Source organism: Anomaloglossus baeobatrachus, chromosome 3 (genome assembly GCF_048569485.1).
Source record: "Anomaloglossus baeobatrachus isolate aAnoBae1 chromosome 3, aAnoBae1.hap1, whole genome shotgun sequence".
NCBI lineage: Eukaryota > Metazoa > Chordata > Amphibia > Anura > Aromobatidae > Anomaloglossus > Anomaloglossus baeobatrachus.
The window spans coordinates 484,369,601-484,387,525 of NC_134355.1; the positions used below are offsets into that span (position 1 = coordinate 484,369,601).

The following is a 17,925-nucleotide window of genomic DNA, read 5'->3' on the forward strand; positions in this document are numbered from 1 at the left end:
GCAATACGGACACATGAAGCAAATCACATTCAAATCTTGTGGAAGCGACAGACCTGTTTGTGTACGACTTTCTGAATCCGGCCTAAACCTTATAACAAAACACGTACTACCACATCTCCTTACTAAATATAGATATTTTCTAGGGAACAATATACCGTCATCATCTATAAATAATATGCAATATAACTGTCATCCTGCTGTCCTGATCCTCCAGTAGCTGCTCCATCCAGAGTCCAGTCTCTGACTATCCAGAAGAGAAGGGGTCTGGCTTACACACAAGCAATTAGTGGCCCATGGTGCCACACGACGGTGACCACACTAACAAAAGAATTTTGGATGGAGAGACCACCGGAGCATATGGGCTAATAAAAGTGTATTAAAGTTATATAAATAATTATTTACATCCAATTTAGCTATATTTCCCCTGGGAAACCACTTTAAATAGGGCTGGCGGCCTAATAAAAAATAGTTTTTAGATATTCATTGTAATTTCTTGAGTTACAAGTATTAGGTACATTAGTCCTCACACTTTATAGAGGTATCAAGCTCCTGCAATGTTGTATATTCCAGCCCCAAGCTCTTACTAGATTTAACTTCCGATACTGGTTTCTAGCCCTGCGTACTGGAATTCATCAAGCCACTGGACTACTGATATTTCAACCTAAATAAACCCATTATAGTTTCCCTTTAAATGGGGAAACATAAACCAAAGTCTAAATTTTCCACTCTGAAAAGCAGTGCTCCCATTCACCAGAAACCACAGTGAAGGATTTAGAAGCTTCAGTCTCACATATTAAATGGACTAGTGTGAGAAAAGCTTTGCCGTTACCGGCTAACACAGACGTCAGTCTTCCTTACCTTGAATGCACTGTAGTGTTCCATCCTCTGCGCGTATTGTAAAGGTTTCTCCTGGGTTAACCTGAACTAGAATGACCTGTCAAAAAAAAAAAAAAGATGAAAGTCCTTCAGAACAACTTAACATCTGAAAGGTCCACTGGAGCAGGTAAATTCACATGCAAACATCTCCAATTTAATGAAGAGGTCTAAAGAAGAAGGAAAAAAAAATGCTAATACACACACAAACATAATATATGGTAAAATTGACCTGGCAGTATGATGTTCCAGTTCCGTTCAAGTACATAGATTCCAAACATGTATAGTTTTTCTTTTATTTAATGGTTCAAAAAAATTCAAAATTTGTAAAAAAAGAAAATAAATAAATGATTTGCTTTTGGCGAATTTCCAAGGGCTGGAAGGTTTTGATTATTTGGGATCTGGGGCTGAGTGAAGGCTCATTTTTCCCACCCTTCAGGCTGCTTTACACGCAGAGACATCGCCCCCGCCCCCATCGTTTGTGCGTCATGGGCAAATCGCTGCCTGAGGCGCACAATAATCGCTAGGATGCATAACACGTACTCACTTTCCTAGAGACTTCGCTGTGGGCGGCAAACAACCTCTTTAAGGGGGAGGTTCATGCGCCCTCACAGCGACGCCACACAGCAGCCCGCAAATAGAAGCGGAGGGGCGGAGACCAGCCGCATTAACGACACGCCCACCTCGTTGCCGGAGGACACAGGAAAGCTGTTGTTCATCATTCCCGGGGTGTCACACGTAGCAATGTGTGCTGCCTCAGGAACGACTAACAACCTGCGTCCAGCACCAGCAACGATATTTGGGATTAGAACGACGTGTCAACAATCAATGATTAGGTGAGTATTTTTGATCGTTAACATTCACTCAGGTATCACACGCAACGACGTCGCTAACGAGGCCGGATGTGCGTCACGAATTCCGTGACCCCGACGACATATCGTTAGAGATATCGTTGCGTGTAAAGCCCCCTTTAGCTGATATATTTACCGATACCATTTATGGGTAGATGCAATATTTTGATCGCCTCTTATTGAATTTTATTGTAATGTTGCGGTTGCCTAAAAAAAAAAAAAAAAAAAAAAAAAATGTAATCAGTTTTTCCCCAGTTACGTTGTTTATTGATGGGATTAACTTCTTATATTTTGGTAGATCTGACATTTCTGAACACAGTGATACCAAATATGTGCATGTTTTTTAATTGTATTTTCAACAAGGCAAAAGGAGGATGATTTTAACTTAGTTTTTTTTTTCCCCATATTTTTTAAAACTTTTTTCCTCACTTTCTATTGTTTTACTAATCCCCTTAGGGTACTTGAAGCTTCGATCATTCAATTGCTTGTGCTGTGTATCAGAACCGCCCTGTACAACAGAAATCATCATCTCCTATGAACGTTGGCTCGCAGACACAGACAGCCGACAACCCATCAGCGCCCCGTGATCAAGTTACCGGGCTGCCAATGGGAGTGGGGAATGACATGGCTGTTCGAGATTGACTGTGGGATCATAAAGAGAAGTCTTCATGAGAGCAAATACAGGATTCACCACAAAATGCAAACCATTATCCAGCCTTAAAAACGGAAAAGGCCAGATTAAACTTTGCCAAAAAAATTAAAAAGCTATAAAAGCCAGGCCAGTTCTAGAAAAGAATTCTTTGGAGAGATAAAACCAAGATCAACCTGTACCAGAATGATAGGAAGCCGAAAGTATGGAGAAAGCTTGGAATGGGTCATGATCCAAAGCACAACGTATCCTCTTTAAAACATGATGGAAGCAGCATGATGGCCAGGCATACATGGCTTCCAGTGGCGCTGGGTCATTAGTGTTTATTGATGAGGTGATAGAAGACAGAAGAAGACGGATAAATTATGAAGTCTACAGGGCTATACTTTCTGCTCAGATTCAACCAAATGTAGCAAGGATGATTGGCCGGCACTTATGACCCAAAACATACTGCGAAAGCAACCCAGGGTTTTTTTGTTTTGTTTTTTTTGGTTTTTTTAGGCAAAGAAGTGGAATGTTGTACAATGGTCACTAGATCTCAACTCCAACAAGCTGTATTTCATATGCTTAGGACAAAAACGTAAGGTAGAAAGACCCACAAATAAGCAACAACTGAGGTCAGCAGCAGTAAAGGCCTGGCAAAGCATCACAGAGGAGGAAAACCAGTGTTTGGGGATGTCCATGTATTCCAGCCTTCAGCCAGCCATTGCCTGCAAAGGATTCTCTATAAAGTATTAAAAATGAACATTTCATTTATGGTAAAGTTAATCTCTTACTTTTGAGCTTGTGTAATGTGGAGGCTTTGTAGAAAAATGGTCGTAATTCCTAAACGTTTCATGGGATATTTTTGTTCAACCCCTTTAATTAAACCTGAAAGTCTCCACTTCAGTTGTATCATTTTAAATAAAACATAGTGGCCTGCAGAGGCCAAATCAAGAAGATTCAGTCACTGTCTAAATATTTCTGGACCTAACTGTATAAAATAAGTATAGTAACTAGTAGCCTTTTCTCATACACAGCTACATTTACAATTTTGCTTGCTCATGAGCTTAAAAAGGACACGGTCATCACAAAATTAGTATTCAAACCAAGTACAGTAGCTCAGTGCATCATGGTGGGGCTTATCATTTATATACACCTTACCACCTGCTTGTTTTCCCTCTGTCTCCACCCTCCCCTCTTTGATTGACAGCTCTGGCTTAAAAGAGCCAGAGAAGGGCAGAGACAAATGGCAATCAAGCTGGTGCAAGGCTTTTTTTCATGCTTTTCTGCAGCGTTTTCAACTGCACCTTTTTAGTGCCCAAATGGCTGCGTTTTGATTTCCCAGCAAAGTCTATGGAAAATAGGGTTTTCCTGTGCCCACCATGCAGTTCAAAATGCTGAGTTTAATTTGCATATTTTGTGGCAAAAACCATGCGTTTTAAAAAGCAGCATGGCAATTGTTTTTGCCATTTGAGGTGCGTTTAGATAACATAGAAGTCAATGAGAAGCAGGGAGTAACCAAGAAACATCAAAATTCCAGCGTTTTACCTGCTTTTTAGGTGCAGAAAACATGCGTTTTGGACTACTAAAACGCATGCTTTTTGCACATCAAAATAATGATTTCATATGTCCCTTTACACACACACACATAGTCCGACAATTTATGTAAAGAAAATCATAATTTTATTGCTATATTTCCGTTTTTGATTAAATAACCGCTATAATTCTATTAAATCTTGCTATTTTAATTTTTTTTCATACAAATATTTGTGTCCCTTTTTTTCTCTTTTTTCATTTTGTTTGACTGTTGTAACTTTATTTATCATTGTCTTGATGTTCAAAACGCATGTGTCAAAGTGCATTTGAAAAAGCATCTAAAAAGCGCTAAAAACGCACCAAATACGCGGCAAATATGCATGCGTTTTCAGCGCTAAAGTTCTGCAAAAGGCAACTTTGGCTAATTCAATTAAGGACAAAACGTGCATTTAGAACTGCAAGTAGGGAAAAGCAACGTGGACACATAGCCTAAAGGTGAATTTCAAACTAATGCACCAAGGTCTTGTACTTGGTTTGAACAGTCATCCTGACAGAGTCCCTTTATAGGGAACCAATCACCAGGATTTTCCTATATAACCTAAAGCCAGTGCTATACTGGCACTATCAGACTGATTTTCTACATAGCTGAAGTGGTCAGCTCAGATATTTCAGTTTTGAAACCCAAAAAAGTAAAGTTTATAAAATTAGCTGCTTGTTGAATGACAGCAGCAAAGGAGAAGATCATATATTCATAGTTATCCCCTCCCCCTGTTAAAATTCGCATAAGTATTATACAAACGACTCACATTGTCTCTTGCAGGACCTGTGTGAGGTCATACCCATGTGACCTGGTATCCAGCTTTGGTAGCCGAGGCCCCGCCCCTTCTGTCCGATCTGAAGACTTTAAATAAAGAACACTTCTATATTTCTTCATGGCGGCTACCACAACTCACTTTTCTTAAATGAAAGTACTTTTAAACAAAAAAACCTCCTCAAAAAAAAAAAAAAATAAATAAAAGTATCAGGGTGATGTCACCGCTTAGCAGTGTCCTGGGTCTCACGGAGTGCAGCGTGTCGGTCTGAGGCTCCATAGCCTTTGATAACCTAATCGAGGAACGCCGTGGGAACCGCTAGACTGTGTCGGACCTGTGAACCTTGCTTTCTAATAAACTGGTGAATTAGGGACAGTATCTTTTTTTTTTTTTCTTTCTTTTAATAAAGATTTTCCATGCTTGTGGACTACGTCAGATTCCCAGAACTATGCAGGAATCCCTGGCCTCAGCGGACCCGCATGGATATCTTTTTTTACAAAATGGTGAACTAGGGAAAGTGTGAGGGAGAGTTTTTTTTCAAATAAACCATTTGTGTGCGAATATGTGATTTGTTTTGTTTTTTCCACTTACTGGGTTATTAATGGGGGTGTCTAATGGACACCTCTCCATACCTAGCTCCTGAGCTTGATGTTAGCTAACACTACACAGCTGACATCAGCCCCATAAGTCATTACCCCTAGAGCTGCTCAGACTGGCAAAAAAAAAACAAAAAAAAAAAAAAAACACGGGATCGGCGGATCAGTGCTCAAAAAAAAAAAAAAAAAACCAAAACCCTGATCCGCTCAGGAATCCGGTGCCCATATAAATCAATGGGGACCAGAATCTGGAGATTAAAAACGTTGGTGGAAGGGATACAGGGGCAGGAGCACGCACGGTACACTCACCTAGGCTGTGTCATGTTGGCAATCTCCTTCCAGGTCACACTTTTCCCTTCCGAAGCAGACAATTCAATATTCACTGTATTGCCCGCCCACCGGCGCGTGTAATTGGTTGCAGTTAGATGCACCCCCACCCTGTGTGTCAGTGTGTCAGCTGACTGCAACCAATCACAGGCGCCACGACAGCCAGTGGGTGGGGAAAGCAGTGCAAGTGTCTGCAGGTCAGTATGAATAGCATGCATGTAGACAGAACACATGCACGCTCCTGTCAGAAGTATGCGCAGCTGTGCCGGTGATGCGATGTCAGACTCATACAAGTCTGGCATGACATCACCCAGCACAGCCTGCCGCTCTCTGAACATGAGCATGCATGTGCCTAGAAACACATGAATGCTCCTGTCAGAGTGTGTGGCTGTGCCGGTGATGCGTTTGAGTCCCTCGCAAGTGTGACTCCAGTCTAAGAGAAACCGCATGCTTTTTTTTTTTTAATTTAAATAATTAAAGGAAAAAAAAACCTGGACGTGCGGTCCCCCTAATTTTGATACTTAGCCAAGGTTAAGCCAACTGGGGGATGGTATTCTCAGCCCAAGGCGGCCCGGTATAGCCGCATCCATTAGATGTGACAATCCTGGTGCTTTACCACCTCTTCCCGAATTGCCCCGGAGCGGTGGCAATCGAGGTAATAAAAGGTTAATAACAGTGCACAGCTGCTACTAAGCCCCAGGTTCGTGATGGCACAGACGTATATGAGATACCTGCAGCATAAACACAAACACAGAGAAAAATCCTTTATTTGGAAAAAGAAAAAAATATATATACAAAAACACCCTTCTTCACCACTTTATTAACCCCCCAACGCCCTGCCGGTCTGTCGTAATCCACACGAGGTCCCACGACGATGCATCCAGCTCTGTTACATCTCACAGTAGCAGCCATAGAGAACGACTGCTGACTGAGTGTAGCCTATGACTAAGCGCGATGAGCAATGACTGCAGGCAGACTGTGTCACAGGCTGGGGGAGCGTCTGACTGCAACCAATCACAGACGACAAGACGGCCGGCGGACAGGGAAAGCTGCACAGTTGAGCAAGTGAATGCGCGACCCGAAAGCAGTTTTCCGCCATGGCAGCAAGTCTCTAAATATGAAACTCTCACTTAACTCTTGTTTTCTTTATTTTTCAATTAATTTCCCCAGTGCCGGGTCCGGATCGTGCACCCGGTATCCTGGGCCCGGGTCGGCACCCGGGCATCTTTGAAACCGCACGGATCCGGACCTTTATAGTCAGGATCTGCTCAGCGCTAATTACATTGATTGGCAATGCATTAGGGCAAATCAGGAAGAGCTGAGGCGAAGTACTAAAATAGGTGCATGTAATGTGATGCGCCTCTATTGGGGCAGCTGCTGGCTGGTATTTTTAGGCATGGAAGGGCCCAATTATCATGCACCGTTCCTGAGCATCAGCCAGCAGCTGTCTGTTTTACCTTTTCTGGGTATCAAAAATAGGGAGGGGACCCCAAGCCATTTTTTTAAATTATTTATTAGGTTAAACCAGTCTAAATACCCTTTAGTGCCACATGAAACACAAAAAGGTGAAAATGTATATGTAGCATTTGGTGACATTATATAGCTGCAGGATCTCTATCTATTCTAATATATTTCTACAACTGATCTAGCTATATTTTCATATTTTTTTGTGTCTGTATATGTGTGTTTCTGTGTATTCTCATGTTGAGTTCTTTGCTTTGGGCAACTCTGTTCTGCTGCCTGGGTTTCAACTTTGATACCTGACATACCGTAGATACTCTTATATAAGCCGAACTTTTCAGGACTTTTTTTTATGCTGAAAAAGTCCCCCTCTGCTTATACTCGAGTGAGGTTCCCATTTCTGGATTATAAGATGCATTTTTCCTTCCAAAACTGGGGGAAAGTGGTGGTGTGTCTTATAATCCGGATAAGGCTTACCAAGTTGGTGCGGCGGAGCATTGTCACAGGACAGAGGGTAGGCAATACTGTGGCTCAGGGCTGTCACAGAGATGTCGCGGCTTAGGAGGGTCAGATACTGGGGGCTCAGAGGTATTGCGGCGGACCCAATCGAACTTGCCGGCGGGCTGCGCGCTCTGTTGAACCAGCCGATGGTTGACACAATAGACTTCAAGAAAACAGCAGTGGAAGGATGCAGTTTGTTTTTTTTGTTTGTTTTTGGGGGTGGGGTTTAGTTAGGATCAACAAAAAGATCTCTAGGAAAAGAAAAAAAAAAAAAAGTTTTAGCGTTATGTGTTAGTTTCAGTTCAGGGCTCTAGATAGACTCGATGGGAAGAATAGAGGTATATGGAGCACTATCTTTCCATTAAAAGAACTTCGAGATATACATATTTGACACTGTGGTTTGTCATGAGGATCAAAAAGCATGTAAGAAAATTATGACAACATTGCACTATAGCTGACGGATGCCAAAATAGGATCACATTGAAAAAAGAAAAACATACAAAATCTGAAATAAATGTAGGACATGCAAATGCTTACAGCAAGAGCTGATCTTGAGTGCCTGTTCATACAGAACTAAGAAGTCTGAGTGCGGTGAAGGCACATAGGGAACACTGATCACCGAATACACAAAAGAACATGAAAGCAGCCGGCCATTGTGTAAGGCCAAATCATTAAAGCATCTATTCATCAAAGTGTTTATATCAGAAAACGGAAGTAAAACACTTTGAAAAGTCACAAAATTCTTGTGCAATGTGAAGTAGCACAAACTTTGTGCGACTTCTGGTGTTTTCATACCAGTGTTTGGCAGCGCTGCAAAAATTGGGGTAGGTAGAGAGGATCCTGGGAATGATGTGGGCATGGCCACTGCTGCCTTTCAAATTATTAAAATGTGATGTCCTTCCCCAAGCCAGAAATGTTACTCCAGTCTTTGAAGTGCCCACCACGTATAAGAGGCGCCAAATTCATTATGCAAGTTCGGCAGATCTCATTCCTGTACGCACCACATTAAGACCAGTGTACGAAATACCAAATTTAATGAATCAGGGTTTAAATCTAGAACAATTCGCCATTGCCCATATTCACCTCAACTAATGCTGTTATACAACGTAAACAAAAAATACACGTAAAATATTCACAGCCTACAGTTCGCCTAGCCTCATCACAGCGCACAATTCGACTCATCACAGCGCACGATTCATCTCATCACAGCGCACGGTTCGTCTCATCACAGCGCACGGTTCGTCTCATCACAGCGCACGGTTCGTCTCATCACAGCGCACGGTTCGTCTCATCACAGCGCACGGTTCGTCTCATCACAGCGCACGGTTCGTCTCATCACAGCGCACGGTTCAACTCATCACAGCGCACGGTTCAACTCATCACAGCGCACGGTTCAACTCATCACAGCGCACGGTTCGACTCATAGCGCTAGATTCGTTGCACCTCATCACAGTGCACAGTTCGCCTAGCTCACAGCGCACGCTTCGTCTCATCACTGCACACCTCATCACAGTGCACGATTCATCTCATCACAGCGCATCTCATCACAGTGCACGGTTCGCCTAGCCTCATCACAGTACACGGTTCGCCTAGCCTCATCACAATGCACGGTTCGCCTAGCCTCATCACAGTGCACGGTTCGCCTAGCCTCATCACAGTGCACGGTTCGCCTAGCCTCATCACAGTGCACGGTTCGCCTAGCCTCATCACAGTGCACGGTTCGCCTAGCCTCATCACAGTGCACGGTTCGCCTAGCCTCATCACAGTGCACGGTTCGCCTAGCCTCATCACAGTGCACGGTTCGCCTAGCCTCATCACAGTGCACGGTTCGCCTAGCCTCATCACAGTGCACGGTTCGCCTAGCCTCATCACAGTGCACGGTTCGCCTAGCCTCATCACAGTGCACGGTTCGCCTAGCCTCATCACAGTGCACGGTTCGCCTAGCCTCATCACAGTGCACGGTTCGCCTAGCCTCATCACAGTGCACGGTTCGCCTAGCCTCATCACAGTGCACGGTTCGCCTAGCCTCATCACAGTGCACGGTTCGTCTCATTTGATCACCCTTTTTTAACTTTTAATTTTATGGATAGATCATGGATCCATTACAATGAATGTGTCTGTTCATTTTTTTAAAATAAAAAAAAACAAACCAAAACCTGTAGGCCTTTCCGACTGTCATTCATGTTGTTGCAAGTTGATGGCCCTGTGAAAAGGAAAAACTGCTTAATGGGTAGGAGAAGCCAAGATGTTTTGTTATTATTCATATGAAAAAAATGTATGCAACAAGGATTGTAAAAACTTGACACTGACCAAAAATGGGTCCAGCACACAAAAAGAAAAATCACATGGATTGTTTTTCAGTTCTGAGAAAAAGGTGGGTGAAACCGGTCTCATTTATAGGCTTATTGAAGCTACGTTGCACAATTCAAATAAAGGGGTGCATATGAATTAGCAGATTAAAGGATAACTATTTACTTGTCATAAGACCAACACAAGGGCACTGTTGTCGATAGAACCACGTGTACAAAAAAGTTTTTCCCAAAATCTGTACGTGAAGGACACACAGTCAATCGGTAGCCATCAGTTACACACTGCCCAGAGTCCGTGAATAGATAGCTATTAAGACTGATATTTATAGGCTCGAGTCTAATATTACTGTCATCACCACTGAGAACTGTCCATCTAGCCCACATCCTGTAAGTGAGCGCCAGCTGGATTACGTTCTATTAACTGCTTTGAAAAATCAGTGTCAATTGGTCTCGTTCTCCCACAACATACTGAAGTAACCCTTTTTATTGAGCTCGTTTGGGCACACAGGCACTGTCATACTGAAGCAAGGAAAAGTCTTTCTGAATAGGATGCAACAAAAATTGAAGCAGATGAGAACAGATCATGACGCACAGACCAAAACCAGGATTCCTCAACCACCAAACGTTCTCAGGACTGCCAGATTCTCATGTGTATGTCGTGTATCATTGCTCCAATGTTCATATTCCACATGTCACGGCAGCAACTATTCAATGGTTAAAACTCCTCAAATGGGGCATTGTGGACACGTTCCTACTAGAGGAAGTTAGTAAGCAATACTCCTAAAGCTGCGGAAAAGGATAGATTTAAGGTGGCTTTACACGCTACAAGATCGCTAAAGCGATCTCTTTGGGGTCACGGAATTTGTGACGCACATCAGGCCGCTTTAGCGATGTCATTGTGTGTGACACCTATGAGCGATTTTGAATCGTCGCAAAAACGTTCAAAATTGCTCATCGGTGACATCCCCCCTCTTCCCAATTATCGTTGCTGCTGCAGTAACGATGTTGTTTGTCGTTCCTGCAGCAGCACACATCGCTATGTGTGACGCCGCTGGAATGACAAACATCTCCTTACCTGCGTCCACCGAAAAAGGAGGAAGGACATGGGCGGCATGTTCCGGTCGCTCATCTCCTCTCCTCCTTTTCTATTGGGTGGCGGTTCAGTGACGCTACTGTGACGTCACTGTGACGCTGAACGAACTGCCCCCTTAGGAAGGAGGTGGTTCGCTAGTCACAGCGACGTCGCAGAGCAGGTATGTGCGTGTGACGCTGCCGTAGCAATAATGTTCGCTACGGCAGCGATCACCACATATCGTTATAACGACAGGTGCGGGTGCTATCGCGCTCGACATCGCTAGCAATTGCTAGCGATGTCGCAGCGTGTAAAGCGGCCTGAACTCTGAACTTATGTGACCCACCAGAATGCAGCCGATCAGTTTCTTCTACCAGTAAACTTCACAATGCATTCACTTACAGTAGACAAGCTTAGCTCCGGAAGGACTTGTCTGATGGACTGACCGCCAGTGATTGTGGTACCTATGCTCCAATCACGGTCTACTGCTTAGGTTGGTCTATGCAGAACATAAAAAGGTGGTTATATTTTTATTCGGTAATTAGAACATTATATTGGCATTGCTAATGGCAGACACCTAGACACGGATTCTTGAAAGTATTTTCACAAGTTGTCAGTATAAACTTTTGGAAAACTAGAAGTTGTGCAAATATGTTGCAACTATTCGATGCTTACTCCAGTTCCAGCCAGCTTCTTGAAAATGGGCATTGTTGGGCCGGGACAACAAATTCATCATAATTTACGCCACTTTGGTGGTGTAGAGTTTACCAGAAATTTATTCCAGTCCCCGACTGGAGTAACATTTCTGGCAGAGGCGCACACCAATTATAAGATGTGCCTAATTCATAAAAGAAAACGTGTCCAGTCCGATAATGTTATTAACCTGCAGATATAGCTGGGTATAGTTGTAGGTTAATAGTGTTACTAAGGTTCCAGGCCAGACCATAGTACTGAAAGTGTGGCAACTGGGAAAAAATTAACATTGTTTCTCTAGGAAGCAGCCTGCTTTCAGTCATGCAGGAGTGTCAGGAGTAATTAGTCACCACTCACAGCACAGGGCAACAGCAGTAAGCACACCCCAACAATGATTGACTGTTGGCACTTTCAGAACCTTATTACCCTGCAGACTAACCCTATAGTTGCAGGTTAATATCGTTATCGGACATCACAGGTTCCCTTTAAGTAGCGTGTGCCTTTCAATGAATTAGGTGCACCTTACTCTAGCTATCCAGATCTTCAAGACTGGAGTGGAAAATGCCAGTCTGAATTGGGCCATAAGTATATGGGAGATTCAAAGCCATATAATCAATAAGACAAATATTAATAACTCTGTAATGGTGTTCAACAGGCAAACAAGTCTTCAATAAATCTAGTACAATAAGAATAAAATGTGGAACTTGCCAAATGACTTTAAAAGAAGATGCAACTATCTTTTGTCTGGCATATGAAGACAAGGGCAATTTGGAGAGTTCCAGTGTTTATCGTATCCAATATTCTCATGCCCCAATTAAAACTACAGAATGGCTGATGCACATGGCAGAGACGAGTACGTCACTGTGCCGGAATAGACTGTATGTGGACCGATTTAACCCCAGAAATACATAGAGTACGGTAGACCTTGTCACAAGTTTTTTTTCTAACTTACTCTGATTCATTCAGAAAAACCTCTGTATGAAATCAGAAAGTTAATGGGAGGTAAAATATTGAGTCTATGCAACTTCATGAAAACTCTGTATATAAAGCAGCTGTGTAAGGGCCATGTACCGTACATGAGCCCATGGAGTAAAATTGCTTAAAAGTGTTGGCCACTCTATATTTATGTAAACCTTTCCTTCGACAGACCAGCACTTGTGTCCATACAATGGCTGCTGGTGGACCAGCAAAGACCAGACCAGTCCATCAGCTCCACCACCTGTAAAAAAAGTCACAGGGGAAAGCATCTTTTCTACTAGAGGAGGCTGATTGACAGGTCCAGCCCCATGCTCCTCCGCCAGCAGCCATTGTATGAACTGGAGCACTGCTCAGTTTGTGAAAAAAGCAGCAGTAATAAGAGAAAGTGGCTGATGCCAGGGTGTTAACCTACTGGTCAAACAGAGCATGCATTGCCAATGTCTCCTGCAGGTGATGGCTAACTAACAGTCAAAAAACAGAAAGACTGACGGCACTCTTAGACCAAGTTCACACTTCCGTTGTTTTGCATCAATCACAATCCGTCGCCTAGAGGAAATACGGTATCCTGCAAAATATTTTGCAGGAATCCTGTTTTTCCCCCATAGACTTCTATTAGTGACGGATTGCGACTGATGATGCTGCGTTGCATCCGCTGCGTCGCGGTCAGTCGTTTTTTTAACTGACCGCCGGGCGGGAGCAACGCAGCCAGTAACGTTTTTTGAGCAGCGCGATCCGTAGGATTTTGCTGCGCATGCTCTCTCTGGCTCCCTGCCCCCGTAACCAGGATAAACATCGGGTAACCAAGCAATGCGCTTTGGTTAGTTACCCGATATTTATAGTGGTTACAGGTGCAGGGAGCCCGCGCTAAGCGGTGTATGCTGGTAACCAAGATAACTATCGGGTAACCAAGCAAAAAGTGCTTTGTTTTTCGTTACCCGATATTTACCCTGGATACAGTGTGCAAGGAGGCCTACACTTCACCACTCGGCTCCGCCCCCTCCCGCACTCCGCATGTGTGTACACACACACACACACACACACACACACACACACGTCCCCAGCCCTGCAGTCCCCGTGGCACTGACGTCCTCAGCTCCACGGCCCCGCTCAGCTCCGCCCCCTCGCACTCCGCCCCCTCGCGCTCCGCCCCCTCCCGCACTCCGCATGTACACACGCATGAAAACACACACACCTGTCCCCAGCCATGCAGTCCCCGCGGCACTGACGTCCTCAGCTCCACGGCCCCGCTCAGCTCCGCCGCCTCGCACTCCGCCCCCTCGCGCTCCGCCCCCTCCTGCACTCCGCATGTACACACGCATGTAGACACACACACATCTGTCCCCAGCCATGCAGACCGTGGCACTGACGTCCTCAGCGCCGCCCCCCGAACTCCGCCCCCCGAACTCTGCCCCCCGCACACAATGGAGTCAGACAATGAAATTCTTTTCTTTGTCATGCGTTGCTTGACGCATGTGACTGATGCGTTGTACAACGGATGTGACTGATGCAAAACAATAGAAATGTGAACTTAGCCTTATTTGGGAGTGCAGTCATTCTTTTTGACTAGAATATGCAGTCATGCCCTCTGACACTGCACCCCTCCCCAATTAGCCATAGGGGATTTATTCTCTAATAGCAGGTTCCTACTTGAAAATACACATGGAAGTTTGTAACCCAGAGAGAGGTTTCAGTTCAGTGTAGGTTCCCAGTATATAAAGTATGCCTTCATGTGGCTACTGGGCAGATATAAAAATGGCCATTTTTGTATGCTAAATATCTCAATTTTTCCCAGATTTCTTTAAGCAGTAATGCATATCTATATTTTTGCATTCATTGTTTGCACGCTTTAGCATTTCAGACTGCAACTGTCTTTTTGTTAACATTTAAAAAACAACATAAATGGTAATAGTAGATCAGTAACAAATACACAGACCATGCGGGACTTTACAATTTGCAAGTCGCGATCCCCAAGAAACAGCGATTTTATAACTAGAAGCAGAGCTTATACACAGTCCAAACATAATCACTAGTGACGATCGAGGACTACTATGCTCAGATGCTTGGTACTCGAAAAGAGCAGGTTGGGCTGGACTAGAATATAATGGGAGTCAATAGGAAACTCTTATTTTTCCAGAAGATGTTACGGAACTGAGTTGCAGCCATCAGAGCGTCCAAATGCTCGTAATGAGTACAGAGCACCCCAGCATGGTAGTGCTCACTCATCACTAATAGTCACCTGTTCACAAAGCAGTCTCCATGGCTCATGCATATGCGAGTATGCCATCGTTAGCTCGGTGACAGATTTTGCTGGGTTGCTCTGTTAATCATTTTTGCCTTCGGTTGCTAGGTTCTATTATTAATGCTCATCTAGGACGCCAGAAATCTTCAAAAGGCCAAAACCAATTTTCATTTCCAGTAATTGGTGATATTTTCATGTCATTTTCGCAACATCAAAGCAAATTAAAATCCGGGAAGGCTTTCAACTGTTTCATTTTCTTAGCTTGTAAGGTTAGGAAGTAGTTTAATAATATAACGTGAAAAATATTTTCTGTGAGCAAATCCTAATACTCGATAATAGCTTCTGACCAGCTTGAGCTCAGAAAATTGGTTCTGTAATTAAAAAGGATGAGTCAGGAAGAGACTCTGGTCAAAAAAAATACATAATGTAGAATTTTGTAAGTCCACAATACTGCTTTACAAATAAATGTCCTAATATACAGCAGCTACAAGGTGTCTTTATATGGTAGATTGTGACGGGTATTTGTCAAGTAAACAAGGATGTTACAAGAATAAGGACTATTGCGGGCTTCACACGGTACGATCTATCGTGCGATTGCACGAGCGATCGTACCCGCCCCCGTCGTTTGTGCGTCACGGGCAATTAGTTGCCCGTGGCGCACAAAGTCGATAAACCCTCGTCACACATACTTACCTGCTGAGCGACCTCGCTGTGGGCGGCGAACATACACTTCCTGAAGGGGGAGGGACGTTCGGCGTCACAGCGACGTCACACAGCCACCAGCCAATAGAAGCAGAGGGGCGGAGATGAGCGGGACGTAATATCCCGCCCACCTCCTTCCTTCCGCATAGCCGGCTGGTGCTGCAGGACGCTGGTAAGCTGTGTTCATCATTCCCGGGGTGTCACACGGAGCGATGTGTGCTGCCCCGGGTACGATAAACAACCGTCGCCATTAAAAATAAATAATTTTTTAAAAATAAGCGACGAGTACACGACTAACGATTTGTGAGCGATCCTGCGTCGCTCAGAGGTGTCACACGAAACGACGTCGCAAGCGATGCCGGATGTGCGCCACGAAAACTGTGACCCCGACGATGCATTGCGTGATAGGTCGTCTCGTGTGACGCCCGCATTACACTTTCCCAATTAAGATATATATATTTAATATTATGGGAAGATTACGTCATGAAAAGTGTAACTAAAACAAGGTAACCTTTGTGTGTAATCCCAAAATAACTAATAAAAACAAAATACCATCCAGTTTTTCCTGATACTTTGCTTTTACAAAATATGAATTAACCTGGTCATGAATTATTATAGCGCCATTTATTACATGGCGCTTTACATGTGAAATGAATGTTATACAAGAAGATGTCAGGAACTATAATCATACAGTCTTTAGAGTATGCAGTGCTTTGAAAAATTATTCGCACCTCGTGAACTTTTCCACTTTACAACTAGAGATGAAAAAACCTGTGGAAGTTCAGTTTGGGGGGCTTAGCCAGACTTTTAGCTAAAAGTTCAGTTTGGGACCCGAACCCCACTGAAAGGCTCTAATTTTGAAGATCGGATCTCTGCCCACACGCAGCCAGCCATAAACTGAAAACTTCTCGGTAGGGAGGGCAGATTTTTATATTATTTTTTTTGTGCACACTATATCCAATCACTGTTACCCCCAGTGCAAGTTGTTCAAACACTGTAAGCGGCTCACACTGGGCTGAGCACTGAGTGTACCCAAGCACAAATAAATAGTTTCCATACATAAAGCATCCGAACTCTGTTTTTTTTGTAAAGTCTATGTTTGGTCCAAACACCGAACCTCGGATTTGCTTATCCCTAATGTTCTCAAACAAACCTCTGAGGCCTACACAGAACAGCTGTTAGCTCAATGTCACACTTGCGATTGCCTCTCATGTATCTTGAGCGAGTCTCGAAGTGCATCACGCAGCACGGACTCACACTCTCCTCACAAGAGCGGGTGGGTTGCATGCATCTCTATGCAGTCGACCCGCTACTGTGAGGAGAGTGTGAGTCCGTGCCAGGTGATGCACTGCGAGACTCGCTCAAGATACACAAGAGGCAATCGCAAGTGTGACACCGGCCTTATACTGAGCATAGATTACACACAGGTGGACTCAATTTACTATGTGATTTCTGGAGGCAACTGGCCACTCGGGATTTTATTTTGGGGTATCAGACTACTGGGGGATGAATACAGATGCATGTCAATTTTCAGATTTATATTTTTAAAACATTTAGAAAACCATCTATTATTTCCGATACACGTCACCAAGACTTACTACTTTGTGCAGTATATCACAGAATCCCTATTTAGGTTTGTAGGTTTAACATGAAGAAATGTGGAAAAGTTCATGGGGTATGACTATTTTAAGGGACTTTAAATGGGTTTTCCACGTTACCTCTACTTTAACAAATGTGCGAGAAATATGATATTGTCGTACTTAGATGAAATGCATTAAATGATTATTAGGTACTTGCTCATTAGGTGCTTACCAGGTGTTAGGTAATCGGTATTACATGTTCAGGGCAGGATTTAAAAAAAAAAAAAAAAAAAAGGCTACACTTATATGCACACAGTGCTTTAGAAATTAGGAGATCAGTGCAGAATGTTTAATAACGATATAAAAGACACAACCATGCTCCAAATAGATTTGTAGGGAACAAAATGTGGACAACCCTTTTTACAGTTACAGTTCTTAAAATTGGCTGACATTGAAGTCTGATGAAATGTTTAAAGTTCTAACAATGAGGTGTTGCTGAGTTTTTTGATGTTGCAGAATTTCTGCACCTATTAAGAATATTAGGTTACTTGCATTGGTTTAGATTTCCAATCCTGATTCTTTAGTATGTTTGTCACCCTTAAATGTTTCAGATGAACACACAAATTTAAATATTAGACAAAGATAACGCAAGTAAACCCGAAATGCATTTTATAAATTAAAGTTTCTATTACTAAAAGGAAAAAGGAATTCCAAACTTACATGGCCCTGCTTGATAGTAACTGCGGTTTATCACATCTTTGGGA

The 17,925-nt window shown here is 43.4% G+C and overlaps 1 protein-coding gene across 1 annotated transcript in view; it reads right to left on the reverse strand.

The window, feature by feature from the left end:
- The window catches only part of FNDC3B (fibronectin type III domain containing 3B), a 538,015-nt gene that overhangs the window by 390,423 nt on the left and 129,667 nt on the right, over window positions 1-17,925 (reverse strand). Inside the window, exon 3 of the mRNA XM_075340617.1 lies at window positions 859-934. Coding sequence (XP_075196732.1) covers window positions 859-934 — 76 coding nt within the window. The remainder of the gene's footprint in view (window positions 1-858; window positions 935-17,925) is intronic.